The sequence below is a fragment of the Arabidopsis thaliana genome, chromosome 5 (assembly GCF_000001735.4).
Source record: "Arabidopsis thaliana chromosome 5, partial sequence".
In the NCBI taxonomy this organism is placed as follows: domain Eukaryota; kingdom Viridiplantae; phylum Streptophyta; class Magnoliopsida; order Brassicales; family Brassicaceae; genus Arabidopsis; species Arabidopsis thaliana.
The window spans coordinates 19,388,683-19,403,036 of record NC_003076.8 but is presented as its reverse complement, the minus strand read 5'-3'; the positions used below and the strand labels follow the sequence as shown (position 1 = coordinate 19,403,036).

Below are 14,354 nucleotides of genomic sequence, written 5' to 3'. Positions count from 1 at the left end.
TAAAATGTGTTAAAAGTGTAATCTTGACATCACTAAAGTAACTATTGATACACTGTGAAATGCAAAGAAAATTGGAAGCTAGATAATGCACAAAATAGTGAAATATGAAGTAGAGTGTTATAATATTGAGTCTTGACATCACACTCCAGACCCGGCCTTGAGTTTTACAAGCCTACAAGTGAACAATGAAATGGGCCGCATAAGTTTTATCTATTTTAGAATTTTGTTGAAAAAACAAAAAAATTCGGTCTCACTTGTCTCAAAAGTCAAACCCATGAACTGATGATGTACCCACCATAATTGAACCACTAGACTTAAAGAAAGTTTTCTAGAAAAAAGCCAAACTCAAATTATATTATTAGCAGCTGCAAACCTATGCTTCGCCTGGTTGGCCCAAGGGCCGGCTCTACATAAGTCTCCTTCTTTATCTTAATTTGACGCTCAAGCGACCTATTCTGTAATCAACCATAAACTTTGTCAGTTTTCTTAGATTGTAGTAGGTTGGATTTGTTTTTGAACTTTTAGTTTACCTAAGGAACAAAATTAATCATTCGTAACCATTTTAAGGAAACAAACTTAACCATTCATAACGATTGTTTCTGATTATTATCGATAGCAATTGTATTTAATTATTTTGATACTTATATCAAGTTTTGATTATATTCTAGCTGCATAATTTTAAAGTCTTTTAAACTATCCCAAGTGCAAGGCAAATTAAAGTAGTGAATAGGGTATCAACCCATAAATAAAGACGTAAACGCAAGAAGACTTATGAAAAGCTAAACTAATCTAGCTAGAGTTGTGATATAAGATGCTTTTGAGTTAAGAAATTATTTGTCATTTTAACTAAAAGAACACTATTAATAACATATAAACAAGTTAAACACGCAAATGCATTGGTGAGCAAATAATCAAGACGTATCTAATGTTGATATCTCTATTCATTATGTTAAATGAGTAATGGGTATTGAATATCAAAACTATCTTTAGTTGTTAATATTCGAATATAAGTACAAAATAATAGTACAGATAACTCCATGATTACATGTTTACAACACCAAAGCTGTAACTATATAAACTTCTACTATCTTATACTTAATTTGGCATTAAACTAAGTAGTGAAAAAGTAACCAACAAAACGGTAGGGATATAGAAGAACAAAAAAAGATAACTCAGATAATTTTACATAAAAATGAAAAGAATTTAAAATAAATATTTATTTGTATAGTTGTTTCTTGTTTTATTTTTCTACAACGTATATAATTAATCTAGAAGTTCTCTTTGTGGAAGTCAAACTTGGTAGTTGTCTTTCGAGAAAAATCCAAAGCTAGATTTTTTAATTCCTTTATCATTCCTGGCATTCCACAGTAGAAGACTCCTGCAATCAAAATTCATATTAGTATTTAGTCTAAATTCATCACTTTATTAATTATTATACAACATCACGTACATAACGAGATTAACGGTCGAGATTAGTTACCTATTCTTTTGCCGGGATGTTGAACAGCGATCTTCTTGTAGACTTGTCTCCAGTTAGGTTTAGCGAAGTGGGACTTGACACGTGTACCCGACACAACATCCACACCGTTCTTAGCGTGTTGCAACGACTGAAGCATGGCAATGAGAGCCACTCTTGCATCACCTTCCTCGTACACACTCGTGCAATAATTGTGAAGCTCGATGATTCCTTCCTCGTCTAACTCCGAAATCTCGTCCATTATTCCCTTGAACCACTCGAATGATCCTTGTTCCCTAGTCACCCAGTAGAAATAAGCTTTCCTTGTCTTAAACCCTTTACTATTGTTGTTACTGTTATTGTTCTCAATGTCGCTGTCGCGGTCAGGACCTTTCATGTTGTTGATGATGTCCTTAAGGATACTGATCATAGGCGTGGCTCCAATGCCGAGACCTACGAGGAGTACCACGTCGTATTTCTTGTAGTCTTGTGCGGGAGCACCGTATGGACCGTCGATAAGGACCTTCGGGAACGGGAGGTTTCCATCTCCTCCGTCTGCTCGGAGAAGACCGCTTTTACCGGCGGTAGGAGGTTTGCAAACCTCGGAGAAAACGGTCCTGAGCTTACGTGTCCAGTCACCGAGAGTGCGGATATGTACGCTCAGGTAATCGTCTCCGGGAGCTGATGTGATTGAGAAAGGATGCCATTCGAATGGAGATACGGCTCGGCAGTTCACCAACATGAACTGTCCACTTTTGTATTTGAATCCTTGTGGCTTCGTCATGTGTAGAGACAACACGTTCCCGGGGTAAACAGCCACCTGTTGTTACATATATATAGATTAAGTTCAAAGGCAATTTTCAAACTTTTATCAAAAAGAACTATAAAATAAGATGGTTTAAAAGTATTAGTTGAAATATTTCTTGAAACATAAGGTTTTCAAGAGATAAATAGAAATATATCTGACCTTGATCATCTTAACCGGTTTGATGCTTGATCTGAAAGCACGGAGCAGCCTCTCCGATGCATATAGAAGGATGGGTACAGCAAGATACATCCATGTCTACAAGAATCATACAAACAGGTAATAAATGTTATTAACCGGAAAAAGGAAAGAAAATAAGAAATTAAAACAGATAAAATGAGGTTTGAAGAGAGTACCGTTTTCTGATACCAAATCTTTGTGAGGTAGAGCTTGATACCATGGACAATGAGAAGAGCATAAACAATGATGAACAAATGGTGGGTGTACCAAAAGGCGTTGAAACCGGTAAGCTTCTTGAGGAAGTTAGGTAAGTTAAGCTTGTTACGTCGGAACCAAGGCGTCGCGAGTGTAAAGGCTATAGCCATTAGCACAACCATCACAATGCCAGTCCATCCTTCCACTCCTTTCACAAACCACCAGTAGCTAGTCGGTTGATCCCCAAAGTATTTTTCCATCGGCTCATAGGTGTCCTCATCCGCGGCAATTAAACGTGGAAAATCACACGTTAAATGGGCACCCGCATGGAGTAAAACACCGACGACTATCCCGCTTGCAATAACCTTGTGGAAGTTAAGACTATCATCAAAAGGAACGACAGTACCAAGCTTAGTCTTGTTCCTAAGCCAAGTGATGGTGTTTCGACAAACAGGCAACAATATGAGAGCCATGTTGAATTTGAGAGTCTCGGCGCCTCCTTTGGCGACACAAACGCAATAACCCATGACACCATAGGCAGCTTTGTTCTTGTACTGAATGAATTTATAAGTAAAGAGGCCACCACAGATGCCAAGCCATAACATCATTATCCATAGTCTCTGCCAATTGTCAAGTATGAAATATTTGATTTTCTCCGACCATCTCACTAAAGGGTTGCTCTCTTTTGCCGGTCTAAGCTTCTGACTTAACATCTGACTAAGTATCCTGCTGTCTCCCATCCGCACCGACTGGTTTGGTGCTTGTAATAGCAACATTTCCAAGTTTTCGATCTGTTTCACCAATGTCCATATCATATAATTAACTAAAACGTTACAATAAAACATTAATGTTCCAAACTGTTTTTCTTAAAAACACTTTTCATAGGTTTCTCCAATAATTAAAAAACAATATACTATCGGAAGCCGCCTAAGACTTTCTAAGCTTGGATTATAGTGTTAGTTCATATATTTTACAATTTTATTGGTCATTTCTTCATATCGTAACCACTAACCACCCATTGTCGAGATTTTGTTGATTGGTTTGGTAAAAAGTTCAAGATGGCCCAATAAGTTGGAAATTAAAAAACATCATGGTGACCCAATTTTGACCACTAAAGACTTCTAGAACGTTATGTTTTTCCACGTTTTTTCTAGTATTTTAAGAGTGGTTAAATTTACGACGTACATAATACCATTAGTGTGATTGAGTGGGTGAAAGTGGACCACACGTACCATAATAAACCCAGCATTGTCTGGGTCCAACTCTTCCATTATCAGTGCCGCATATTCTTTGGCTTGCTTTTGAATATTTGAGAGCTTGTTTGCAGAAGCACTAAGACTAATAATCTGCAATAAATTACCAACAAATTAGAAAACAAAAGCTAAAGTATTTGAAACATTAATAACCTAAGCTAAAGTAACAAAGACTACTACTCTATCTATCTATTACCATTTTGTCGTGTTCACATGAAGTTAATATATTGATGATGTTAATAGTAAACGTCAGCAGATAAAGTCAGTGGGGATTTGCGCGTGGACAAAATTGTCAAAATAATCAACCAAGAATAACGTATAAAATAAGAGAAAAAAAATTCAACCAGGAATATGAATAAATATAAGATAAAAAAAATGTATAAATATAATAAAATATTTGAAAAAGATAATTATTGAGTGGTGTGTGTGTTTTCTCACCTCAGCCACCTCTTCTTCTGTTACTCGCCCATCTTCATCTTTGTCCACCCTGACCAAACAGTGATGTCATATATTAGTTACAAATCCACCAAAACTCCACAAATGATTAATATTACTACTTTTGGTCCTTAAATTCTGATGACCGTTTAATTTTCATTAAGAGTCAATATTAAACGACAAATAGTGATTACGCGTTATATATTTATTGTGGGTTAGGTGAAGATATGTAAAAAAAAGCTTACATGTCAAAAAAGACTTGGAGTTTGGCATCAAAGCTTTCGTCTGAGATCTGTTCCCAGAATATCCTAAGCTGTTCCTTTGTGATTGCATCGCCGGAGACGTTATTCCGGCGAGCTAATGCTCTAAAGAGCTGGTCAGCGAAGTCTTTAGATTCCTTATTCATTCCTAGAGTAAAAAACAAAACAAAAATGAGACTAACACAAAAATGGAAACATATAGTACTAATAGAATTGCTTAGTAAGAAGTGATTTACTTACCTAAGCATTCCCAAAACTTGGCAGAGAGTAAGAGGCCGTTGGAATCAGCGGAGAGTTTATCGAAACGTTGGTCGACGGCCGGCCATGCGGCCGTCTTGGTGGCAATGAACTTGAGACCTTTGAGTGCGTGGATGGCCGCGGAGCTCGTGCGGTCAAACCGCCGCACGGCCGGGGAGGGACGTCTAGAGAACACGCGGCGGAGCTCGCGGGAGGCGTTCTTGATGCGTGAGGAGGTGCTTCGGAAGAAAGATAAGGAGGTGGTGTTGTTGAGGCTGCTCTCGAGAGTCTTCTTCGTAAGAAGGGCTAGCTCCGGGTCCTCCAGGTGGCCTCCACCTCCAGCTGCTTGTTGGACACTATGGACGGCCACCGAGTCGTCCCTGATGTCTAGCGTGATCTCCACGTACTCATCGTCATCACCACGGCCGCCAGCAACACTATTGCTTCTCTTGGGAAGATCGTCGGCGAATCTTGCGTTTTTCTTGGACGCACGTTTAGGCCGGCCAAGCGGACCGCTAAAGGCACCACGGTCGCTAGCGATGCTCTCCGTGTCCGAGTTGGTGTCCGAGTTAGCTCCTCGTAGAATCCCAAGTTCATGGTCGTTACTTGAATTGCCTCGTCTCATTTTCATCGAATTCGAGAAACCAAAAAGATCTCACTAGATTTGGCCAAGAAAACCACAGAGATCTATACAAATAAACACCCGTAAGGTTACTGTATTAGTTGATAGAGAAAAAATAACCGCTCTCAAAAGGTGTTTGATTTTTGTGTATGGAAGAAATTGATTTTGTTTAAAATATATTTATAGAGTGAAGGAGGAATAGATGAAATAAATGGCATGCAAATTGCCATTCTTCTGTGCTAAATCAGGGAAGGTAGTGGGAAACTATGGATGGACCGCTCCGGTCTGGTCAAAATCCTTTACTGACCATTTATTTTGACTTTTTTTTAATTTCCTTTTTTTTTTGTTCTTCTTCTATTCTTCATTTCTTCCTTACCTTTTTTATTTATACCGTGTCATACATTTCAAACACCGAAGTCATTTATACACCAACCCCGTGTGTGAATTAACAAAGAAAAACAACCCCGAGTTATGTCAAACACCGAGTCATTTATAAACTTTTGTTTGAAGAACTTAAATTGTTATTTTTCAATGTATTTGGCAATCATGCATATAGTATCTAACTTTTCCATAAGTCAATCTATAATTCATTTTGGATCGTATATTGATGATACTATATAAATATGTTGCTTCTAACATTTGGCTTGTAAACTGTATTCAAATGTATATCTAACCTACTGTACCGAACAAAAAATTATTATGGATTCTTGTACAAACTCCATGTGAGATGTATTGTTCATTTTCTGTTTTTTCTTTTTTCTTTTTTGATAAAAACACATTTCTGTTTTATGTAAATATGAAAGTCAATTAGCTAGATCATCAAACTATAACTATCCAGTCTATCATCGATGACTTATTTTTCGTTTGAATGTGGTAGTCTTAAAGGAACATCGTTCATGTTCCATAATGGATAAGAACAGATAAGCGATCCGATCGCTAAAAAGAGTGGACATGCTTAAGTTTATTTGTCTCTTGGGCACTGACCTTCTACTTTGGTTTCTTGTTTGGAGTATACTTTAGACAAATAACACAGTAATTAAAATGACTTTTGAAATGACAAAATGAGATTTAATTAATAAAATGAAAATTTTATGTTATTTGAGGTAATTCCTCTACATAAAGACAATTTGAATCTATTAGCATTATACAAACTAGCGGAGATATCTAAAGTTTATATTGTCTGCATCAATACGACTTACTTTAATTAGTATTGAAGTATTTAACTTAGTCATTCATAAACTCTATTTTATATATACTAAACACAGATTCTCGTAATAAAAATAAACCTAAGTGTATGCATAAAAACGGAATTAGGGTATAGATGCTCACTTTTGAGCTTTTATAGTTTTTGATAACAAAATTATAAAGCGTAATACATAAACTAAAATTCAAAGATCATAATTAAAAATTATGTGTTATTTTAGTAAACACTAGTCGGATAGTGTTATATTTAATTGATATAACAAGATTTTTGTATTGCTAGAGGTAATATTTCTATATATATAAACAATTTTGTAATATATTAGCATCACAAGAACTAGAGGGGATATCTAAAGTGTATTTTTGACATCAAGAAGATTTTTTTTCTAATATTGAAGTATTTTTATTTAGCTATTTTTAAGAGTAGCATGAAATAGAGGGCAAATGAGTAGTATAAAAACATAGAGTTATGCAGGCATCATGAACAGATGTTTTGTCTGTTAACCAAAACTTCGACGCCGCCCACGAGAAAAGTCAGTTTAAGGGTCTTAAATAATTTACCAAATGGAAAAGAGAAATAGATACATAGATGGAGACAAAACATATGATATAATTGAGCACATAGTACAAATCGATGGTTTGTTTTCTTTGTCCCTATTTAAATAGAACCCGATGAGAAAGTAAGGTGGCTAAAGAAGATATATAGTTATTATCAAAATAAGAAAAGAAGAAAAGTTAGATAGTCTAATAATCGCTGTTAATTAATTAGAAGACGAACCTTTGACTTATCTCCACTGCTATCAAAATTGTGGTAGTTCACAAATAAAATGACCCTAACCATACACTATTCACACGTTACGGCTACATATACGTTGTACTATACAACAAAACTGCAAACGATGTTTATCATCACCATACGGAAGATCATGACGCTTATTGGTGATCATTCTTTATCTTTTTTGAATGTTAAATTTCTTTAACGAAAAAAATGATCACTGTTAATAACGGCGTAACAAGGTTTATTTTTCGTAGTTAAAAATAAAATAGTATTGCTAAAGATGATTATAATGGATATGAGATGAAGGTATGATAAGACTAAGAGAGCAATTTAACAAGTCTTTTGATTCAGTTGTGCGGTAGCTAAATCGCTAAACCATCACATGTGCGATTGAACATTTGTTTGAATATAATATGCTTATGTTGGTGGCTCCCACAACTTGCCAACATGTGTATTTTCGACAAAAGGCTTTGCTTATATAGCCATGAAGTTTTAATTTTTCTACGATATACCGTATGTTTACAAAAGTATAGCATAAATTGGATTCCATATGGGATGTGAAGATGAAGATGGCATTTGTTTATTTCTAACAAAAACAATTAAGGTTTTGGTTGATGAAACTTATTTCTTCACCTCCCTTCTCTTCTCTTCTTTACTTTCCGATTCCGATTAAATGAAGCTGCAAACAACAATAACATTTTTGAACTCCAACACAAAACGTTAATAACGGTAAAAAAAAAAACGAAAGTAAAACTTACGAGATTGTTAATGGGGTTCTTCCAGTAGAATCCATGAATGATTAGAAAGACAAGATTGCAAGCAATGAGAACGTAAATCGGTAAGGCATGTATTCCCATCCACTCTAACACAAGGCTTGCTCGTTTGTATCCATAAACGTCGACCTGTGAAGATAGTGAGAGATAGATTTACATTTTAACCATGAGTGATGCTTTCATTAGGAGTCTCAAGATAATAGCAAACCAAACCATTAGGTATATCGCGGATAACAAAAATCCCGAGGCCCCTGAGGTGACACACATGTAACTCAATGTGTATAGAGGTTTATTTAGATGCATTCCTGCAAGCAACCAAAAAAACGAATGACATGTGATTTACTAAGGTATTTTGATCTTGCAATGAATTAGGACAACAAATGATGTAAATGAGAGCTATAAGAGTCAAGGAAGATACCAAAGAGGTTCAGTGCGAGACCTAACATCAGAAGACAAAAAGAACGTAAAATCCATTGATTCAAACGCTTTTTGTGATCCTGTAAAAAGTTAATTACATATAGCAACAAGTAAGTTTCTGATAAGATAAAAAAAAATGCTATACAACTGATATTCTTATTCCAATTCACCAAAACCATAGGGACTAGACTAACAAGAGACGCTTAACGTACGTCTTATGCTAATTGAAGGCTCGTTATAAACCTGTCCCTTACTACCATTTCTCTAACCAAAACACAACAGCTCTAATATGCTACATAGAGGAGACATATAGCTAAGAGTTGAGCAGAGCAGCCGAACTTCTTCATAAAAAGATATGTTTACCTTGAAGTGGATGATAATATGGCCATAGTGCAGACCCACTAGACATGTTACGGTGGCCATCAACGAACTACAATTAAACAAACTTGCAAGTTATTTTCTGAACAATGATAAAACACAACTTACTATTTAATATTTTTCTTGGAGAGTAGAAGCAGAGACCTTAAGAGGCCTTCGGGGTCAAAAGGCGCTTGACACCAAGAAGGAGCGTCTGGAGGTAATGGCCCATTGTTTGGATAATTTATACTGCATTGCTGAGAATATATAAGAGATCAAATGAAATGGACATAAAACAAAGATTGAGAAAAACAGGACTTGGGTTAAAATCTAGAACCTTGGTTCGTGCATATACAGGTTTTCTGTACAAATGCTGGATTCCTAGAAACATACGGTCAAGCATTCCAACTGCATTACAGCCTGGTCCAGTGTGACCTCGTACCCCACATTTCACCTTCAGATTCTAAACAGTTTCGATATTATGACCGCGACAGAATATGTAACTAAGTTGTTGTAGAAGGAAGAAACCATTATCTAACCAAGAATGTTGTCAATGTTGATCCTTGGTCTTCTTTTAAAATCTGATACTCCCAGTCAGGTACATATAAACCATATAACAAGGACAAATATATAGTTGTGATAACAAAAGCAACCACCCTGTCAAATACCAGGACAAAATCAAACAAGTGCATGAACATCATATGTGTACAAACTCAAGATTAAGACACTTACCAATGAAATCTATATTTCTTGATCATAGATAACTCTGAGCTAACATTATGGTTTCCCTTTAACCAAATCTCGCACAATGCAACAACTAAGTATGCTATCGCTATTCTCTGAAAACATAACAAACAAAAGAAAATACTAATACTATTACAATAAGAATGTTGGAACACATAATTTTTAATGCTAGTTCTAGAGAAAACACTAGATATGTATACCTGTAATATACCCATGAGTCTAATTTTTTCTACATCTATTCCATAAGTTAAGTTATTAAGACCATGAATAAATCCTCCTGAAAAGTTAAAAACAATAATGAATGTCATATATCACATCATCAACACCTTTGGAGTTAAGAATATAAAATTAGAACCAAACCTTGGAGAAAAAGACCAAGTAATAGAAGTTTCAAAGATCGAATCAAAGCTTTTCTTGTTGCGACAAACCTACATGACAAGTTCTATAAACAAACATGTAGTGAGTCAACAAGCTAGTGTGGATTGAAGAATGAGACTCCAACATAGAATAAACAAAAAAAGAAGTTACCTTGTAAGCAAAGGCAAGAGAGACACCAACAATAAATAAGAAAAAAGGCATGACAAAATCCGCTAGTGTGACACCATCCCAAGGTGAATGATTAATAGATGGTAAAATCCCTCCAACATCATCCACAAGTATCATAAACTGTGGTTAAACACAACAATTATACTCTAATTACATTGTTGATCACGTATTAGAAAGTGATTAGAACAAAAACTTACTGCGACGGTAAGACCGCGAAAGACATCAAGGGAAACTAATCGTTCCTTGTCGGGAGGAAGAGAGGAAGAACGAGAAATCTGAAGAGCAGACTCAATGTCTTTCTTCTCTCGCCATTGATGATCATTATCATCATTGTCTTTGATTGCTTCGTACATCGTTAGTTTCGTTCGCATCACAACAAATTCATCTAGCGCAGGCGTCGTCTATATATAATTAGGAAAATATATCCAAAATTATCAAAAGTCAGAAAAAGAAACAGAACTTGATTTGCCTTAACGAGAACGGTTGGAGTGAGCCACTTGAGCCGTTTGTTTTACTGTTCAATAACCTGGGATTCGCACGTGGCTGTGTTGTGATTGGACCTTATCCGAACTTGATTCGCTCGCAGCGACTTTATCTCTTTTTTACTCTCTCGCTTTATGGGCCTGCAAATAAGAGAAAGCCCACGCTGAAGTGATAAGGTTAAAAATAAAAATCTTTTTACTGGTATGCTACTTCTACGAAGACTAATGCATATTTCGTTAAAATTGAAAAGAAACAAAAGTAAAATCTCCGATACATATTGGAGAATGTGTTTTTGCCAAGAAGAAGAGAACATACCGATGATATCCTTTTTTTATTGGATTCGCCAGAGAAACTAATGATTCCATTTCGAACTAAAATCGGAAGAGAAGGTAAGATTGTAAAAGAATCATGGAAGAGGAATAATTAGATTGTATATACCTAAAATCAGAAATTTGAAATTTGTATTATAATTTTGTAGAATTGGAGACATATCTTATTATATAATCATTTTTTTTTTGAATTCCTTACTTTTTAATGAATTAATATCTAAATAATATTTCAATAGTAATATTTTATATTTCTATATATTCAAAATTTGAGATAATGATTAATCTAAACATATTAAATAATTTTCTTAACTTTTTATTATTAATAAATAATTTACGAATTTAATTAAAAATAATATATTTAAAATTTAAAATGCTTAAATAAATAGAAAGAGTATTATGGTGCATTTTCAATATATAAAAAAATGTTTTCAAATTACAGTATAACCTCTATAAATTAATAGTCTATAAATTAATAACTTTTATAAATTAATAAATTCTTCTGGTCCCGAATTGGGACCAGTGTAAAAAGTGACACAAATCGATAAATTAATAAGATAATAATTTTTTAAAAAAATTTTATGTAAATATATGGTCCATCAATATCATAAATTAATAATTGTATAAATGTATCAACTATATATATATATTATATGTAAAAGATTTCTTTATAATATATTTATAATAATTTTTTTGCTTAAATTCATATTTGTTATTTGTTTGACTATAGTTTTCATATTTTATTGTATCAATACTTTTGGTGCTGTTTTTAGACATTATTATTATGTTTTACTTGTAACTGGTTCTAGAAAGATATTTTCTATAATAAAGAAATTTTGTAGAAATTTTCAAAAAATTACCAAATTAGGAAAATCTTTTTATAAATTGATAAATATTAATTTATAGATAAATTAATACCTCTCTAAATTAATAAAATTTCGCAGTCCCAACATTACTAATTTATAGAGGTTTTACTGTACTATAAATATAAATAAAGAACTTTTCAAATTTGTTATAAAATGTAGTGTAATTATAAAATCTCATAGAGAAGATCAAATCTGATTTATTTTGGAATATAAATTCGGAAAAACTTAAAAAAACATTATGTAAGTAAAATTGTGAATATGGAAAAGAAACAGATGCGTGTTAACGAGAACGGTTGAGAGAGATCACTTGAGCTTCGCACGTGAATGTGTTGGGATTGGACCCTATTGAGGTTGCGAACTTGATTCGCTCTTAGCAATGTTTTTGAAACCGGACTGAACCGGCTGATCGGACCGGGAATTGTTGCGGAAAACACGGTCAAAAACCGACATGCCCACATCCCCTAAAACAAAAAGTTTAAACAGAGATGGTTTATTTTTCTCCTTTCTGTGATTTCAATTATACGGAATGGTTTAATTCCAAGTTCAAGGATTACACAAAAAAACCAACTCAAATGCAAGGCGATATGACACCACGGAGTTACAAAGTAGTAGAATGACAGGAAATGTCAAATGATTGTTTTGCGGTTTAATCTTATTCGGGATCATATAGAGAAAAACAAACAAACAAACAAACTTAGGCCTTTGTAGCTCCGGATTTCACAAGGTTTTCAAGGGCCTTTAGAATCTGTGGCTCTGTCAGACCATCCAAGTTTACACACCTCTCCACACCCATATCTGCACAAGCCAAGCACGAATTAACGCAATACAAAAACAGACACATTTATAAATACTAGTTCCGAAGTAGAATCGAGGATGACAATTTTAACGCATATGACTGTTGCGTAAAACAAGTTTATCACCAAAAAGAAAAAGAATCATCTTGTTCTCTCATATTTACAGTATTATACTTTACTACATTATCGGAGTGTGGGAACATAGTTTAAAGATGTTCAAAGTTCACTCAACACAGATGCTTAAATACTTTAAGTTGCTGAAGACACTGATATGTTTGGTCAGGGAAACCATATAAAATGGATCAGCTAATGAGATAACATAAACCATAAGATTTTGGCATTCACATAAATACACAACAAGGAACTAGGGAAACCAGTCTCATTTCAAAAGAACAAGCCAATATGCATTTTCATTAATGACCAATAGTCTAAGGGTGAGTGTGTACTTTAAGAGTAACTCAAGATGTTAAAACTCACTCAAAATTTAAGGCTGATATGCGACAACCATAAAGTTCAAAACAAAACAAAAACGAGAGAGAGAAAATGAACAACAGCAGTAGGCAATCACATAAACCATAAGATTTTGGCATTCACATAAAACACAACAAGGGACAAGGGAAAACAATCCTCATCTTATAAAGCACAAGCCAATATACATAGCGGTTATACACAATTCCTTATCATCAATGACCAAGACTCTAAGGGTGAGTGTGAGTGTACTACTTTAAGTGTAATTGGTTAACTCATAGTGTTAAAAGACTCTTCCCTAAAAAACTTAATGCAGAAACAAAAGAAAGAAGCCACATCTGTTATTACCAATGACCACATTCATGTCAAGTTTTTTAAAAACAAACAAACCAAAATTTAACACTGTAGAAAATTCAAAACAAACAGAATCGCGAGAAAGAAAAAGAACAACCCACATTAGAAAATCCCATAAACCATAAATTTCAGCATTCACATCAAACACAACAAGAAACATTTTCATCACAAGATGTACAAGGCTCGATAGTGAGTGTATAATGGGTGAACACAAGATGTTATAAAGACACCTCCATACAAAATATGAATGCAGAAGCAATAGAAGAAGTCACATATGTAACTACATTCATATCAAATCTTTAAAAGAGCACAATTAATTTTCATATCTCTAAAAATTAAACAATTTGAGTCAAAATTTTCCTTCACAGAGATAAGAGATAAAGCAAATTTACCATATCTTGCCCACATCTGAGGCTGGACTCCACTACATTCACGGATCAAGATTGGTAATTTAGGGTTTAGAGACTTCAAATCTTTGTAATTCTTCTCAACAAACGTTCTGAAACAACGAAACAAAAACCCTATAAATCACAAAACGGATATGGAACATTGAAAAAAAATTCCGATCTCAGAGATTGCTTTGATCAAATTGAAACCTGGTGGGAGCACTAGCTGGAGAAGATTGACAAAGAAGAATCCTAAGCTCTTTCATAGACTTCGATATGCTTCCTCTCCATGCCATCGTTCTTCTTCTTCCTCTTAACTCTTCAGATGCCACACAACGAAAGAATCAAAGACCAGAGAGAACTTTGTGTTCATGTGAAAATGAATTAAGTAAAGTTATTGGTCTTCGGCCCATTAAGTG

The 14,354-nt window shown here is 34.5% G+C and overlaps 3 protein-coding genes across 13 annotated transcripts; all 3 read right to left on the bottom strand.

Annotated features, from left to right (window-relative positions):
• Positions 1–975: 975 nt before the first annotated feature.
• On the bottom strand, positions 976–5,996 carry RBOHD (respiratory burst oxidase homologue D). Its single transcript, NM_124165.3, has 8 exons — positions 4,825–5,996; positions 4,570–4,732; positions 4,328–4,376; positions 3,869–3,982; positions 2,618–3,427; positions 2,424–2,519; positions 1,481–2,276; positions 976–1,378 (listed from the first exon to the last, which is right to left on the bottom strand). The coding sequence occupies exons 1-8, from the start codon at positions 5,450–5,452 to the stop codon at positions 1,269–1,271; spliced, it is 2,766 nt and encodes a 921-aa protein (NP_199602.1). The 5' UTR covers positions 5,453–5,996; the 3' UTR covers positions 976–1,268.
• A 1,753-nt stretch (positions 5,997–7,749) lies between these two features.
• AT5G47900 (heparan-alpha-glucosaminide N-acetyltransferase-like protein (DUF1624)) lies at positions 7,750–10,871 on the bottom strand (the record flags this gene model as incomplete). 11 transcript variants are annotated; one of them, NM_124164.3, is made up of 14 exons in its annotated part: positions 10,728–10,838; positions 10,456–10,643; positions 10,241–10,378; positions 10,073–10,154; positions 9,913–9,989; positions 9,701–9,807; positions 9,508–9,625; positions 9,306–9,431; positions 9,134–9,225; positions 8,975–9,041; positions 8,613–8,691; positions 8,408–8,499; positions 8,180–8,323; positions 7,762–8,100 (listed from the first exon to the last, which is right to left on the bottom strand). In NM_124164.3, exons 2-14 carry the CDS (start codon positions 10,627–10,629, stop codon positions 8,074–8,076), a joined length of 1,323 nt encoding a protein of 440 aa, NP_199601.2. In that variant the 5' UTR covers positions 10,630–10,643; positions 10,728–10,838. The 11 variants fall into 11 exon arrangements, with proteins under 11 accessions (NP_001330885.1, NP_001330884.1, NP_199601.2 ...); NM_001203558.1 differs by adding an exon at positions 8,824–8,875 and having other exon boundaries at positions 7,902–8,100; positions 8,403–8,499; positions 8,613–8,750; positions 10,456–10,803; NM_001161293.1 differs by adding an exon at positions 8,824–8,875 and having other exon boundaries at positions 7,902–8,100; positions 8,403–8,445; positions 10,456–10,803.
• A 1,228-nt stretch (positions 10,872–12,099) lies between these two features.
• AT5G47890 (NADH-ubiquinone oxidoreductase B8 subunit) lies at positions 12,100–14,333 on the bottom strand. Its single transcript, NM_124163.5, has 3 exons — positions 14,146–14,333; positions 13,942–14,048; positions 12,100–12,728 (listed from the first exon to the last, which is right to left on the bottom strand). Exons 1-3 carry the CDS (start codon positions 14,229–14,231, stop codon positions 12,628–12,630), a joined length of 294 nt encoding a protein of 97 aa, NP_199600.1. The 5' UTR covers positions 14,232–14,333; the 3' UTR covers positions 12,100–12,627.
• Between the last annotated feature and the right edge of the window lie 21 nt (positions 14,334–14,354).

Excerpts from the sequence above, each read along its gene's own strand:
- RBOHD (NM_124165.3), bottom strand. The coding sequence starts at position 5,452 with ATGAAAATGAGACGAGGCAATTCAAGTAACGACCATGAACTTGGGATT. Across the intron at positions 4,733-4,824 it reads CAAGTTTTGGGAATGCTTAG|GAATGAATAAGGAATCTAAA; the intron begins GTAAGTAAATCA and ends TTTTTACTCTAG. Across the intron at positions 3,983-4,327 it reads CAGAAGAAGAGGTGGCTGAG|ATTATTAGTCTTAGTGCTTC; the intron begins GTGAGAAAACAC and ends AATTTATTGCAG.
- AT5G47890 (NM_124163.5), bottom strand. The coding sequence starts at position 14,231 with ATGGCATGGAGAGGAAGCATATCGAAGTCTATGAAAGAGCTTAGGATT. Across the intron at positions 14,049-14,145 it reads CCAGCTAGTGCTCCCACCAG|AACGTTTGTTGAGAAGAATT; the intron begins GTTTCAATTTGA and ends TCGTTGTTTCAG. Across the intron at positions 12,729-13,941 it reads TCAGATGTGGGCAAGATATG|ATATGGGTGTGGAGAGGTGT; the intron begins GTAAATTTGCTT and ends TGGCTTGTGCAG.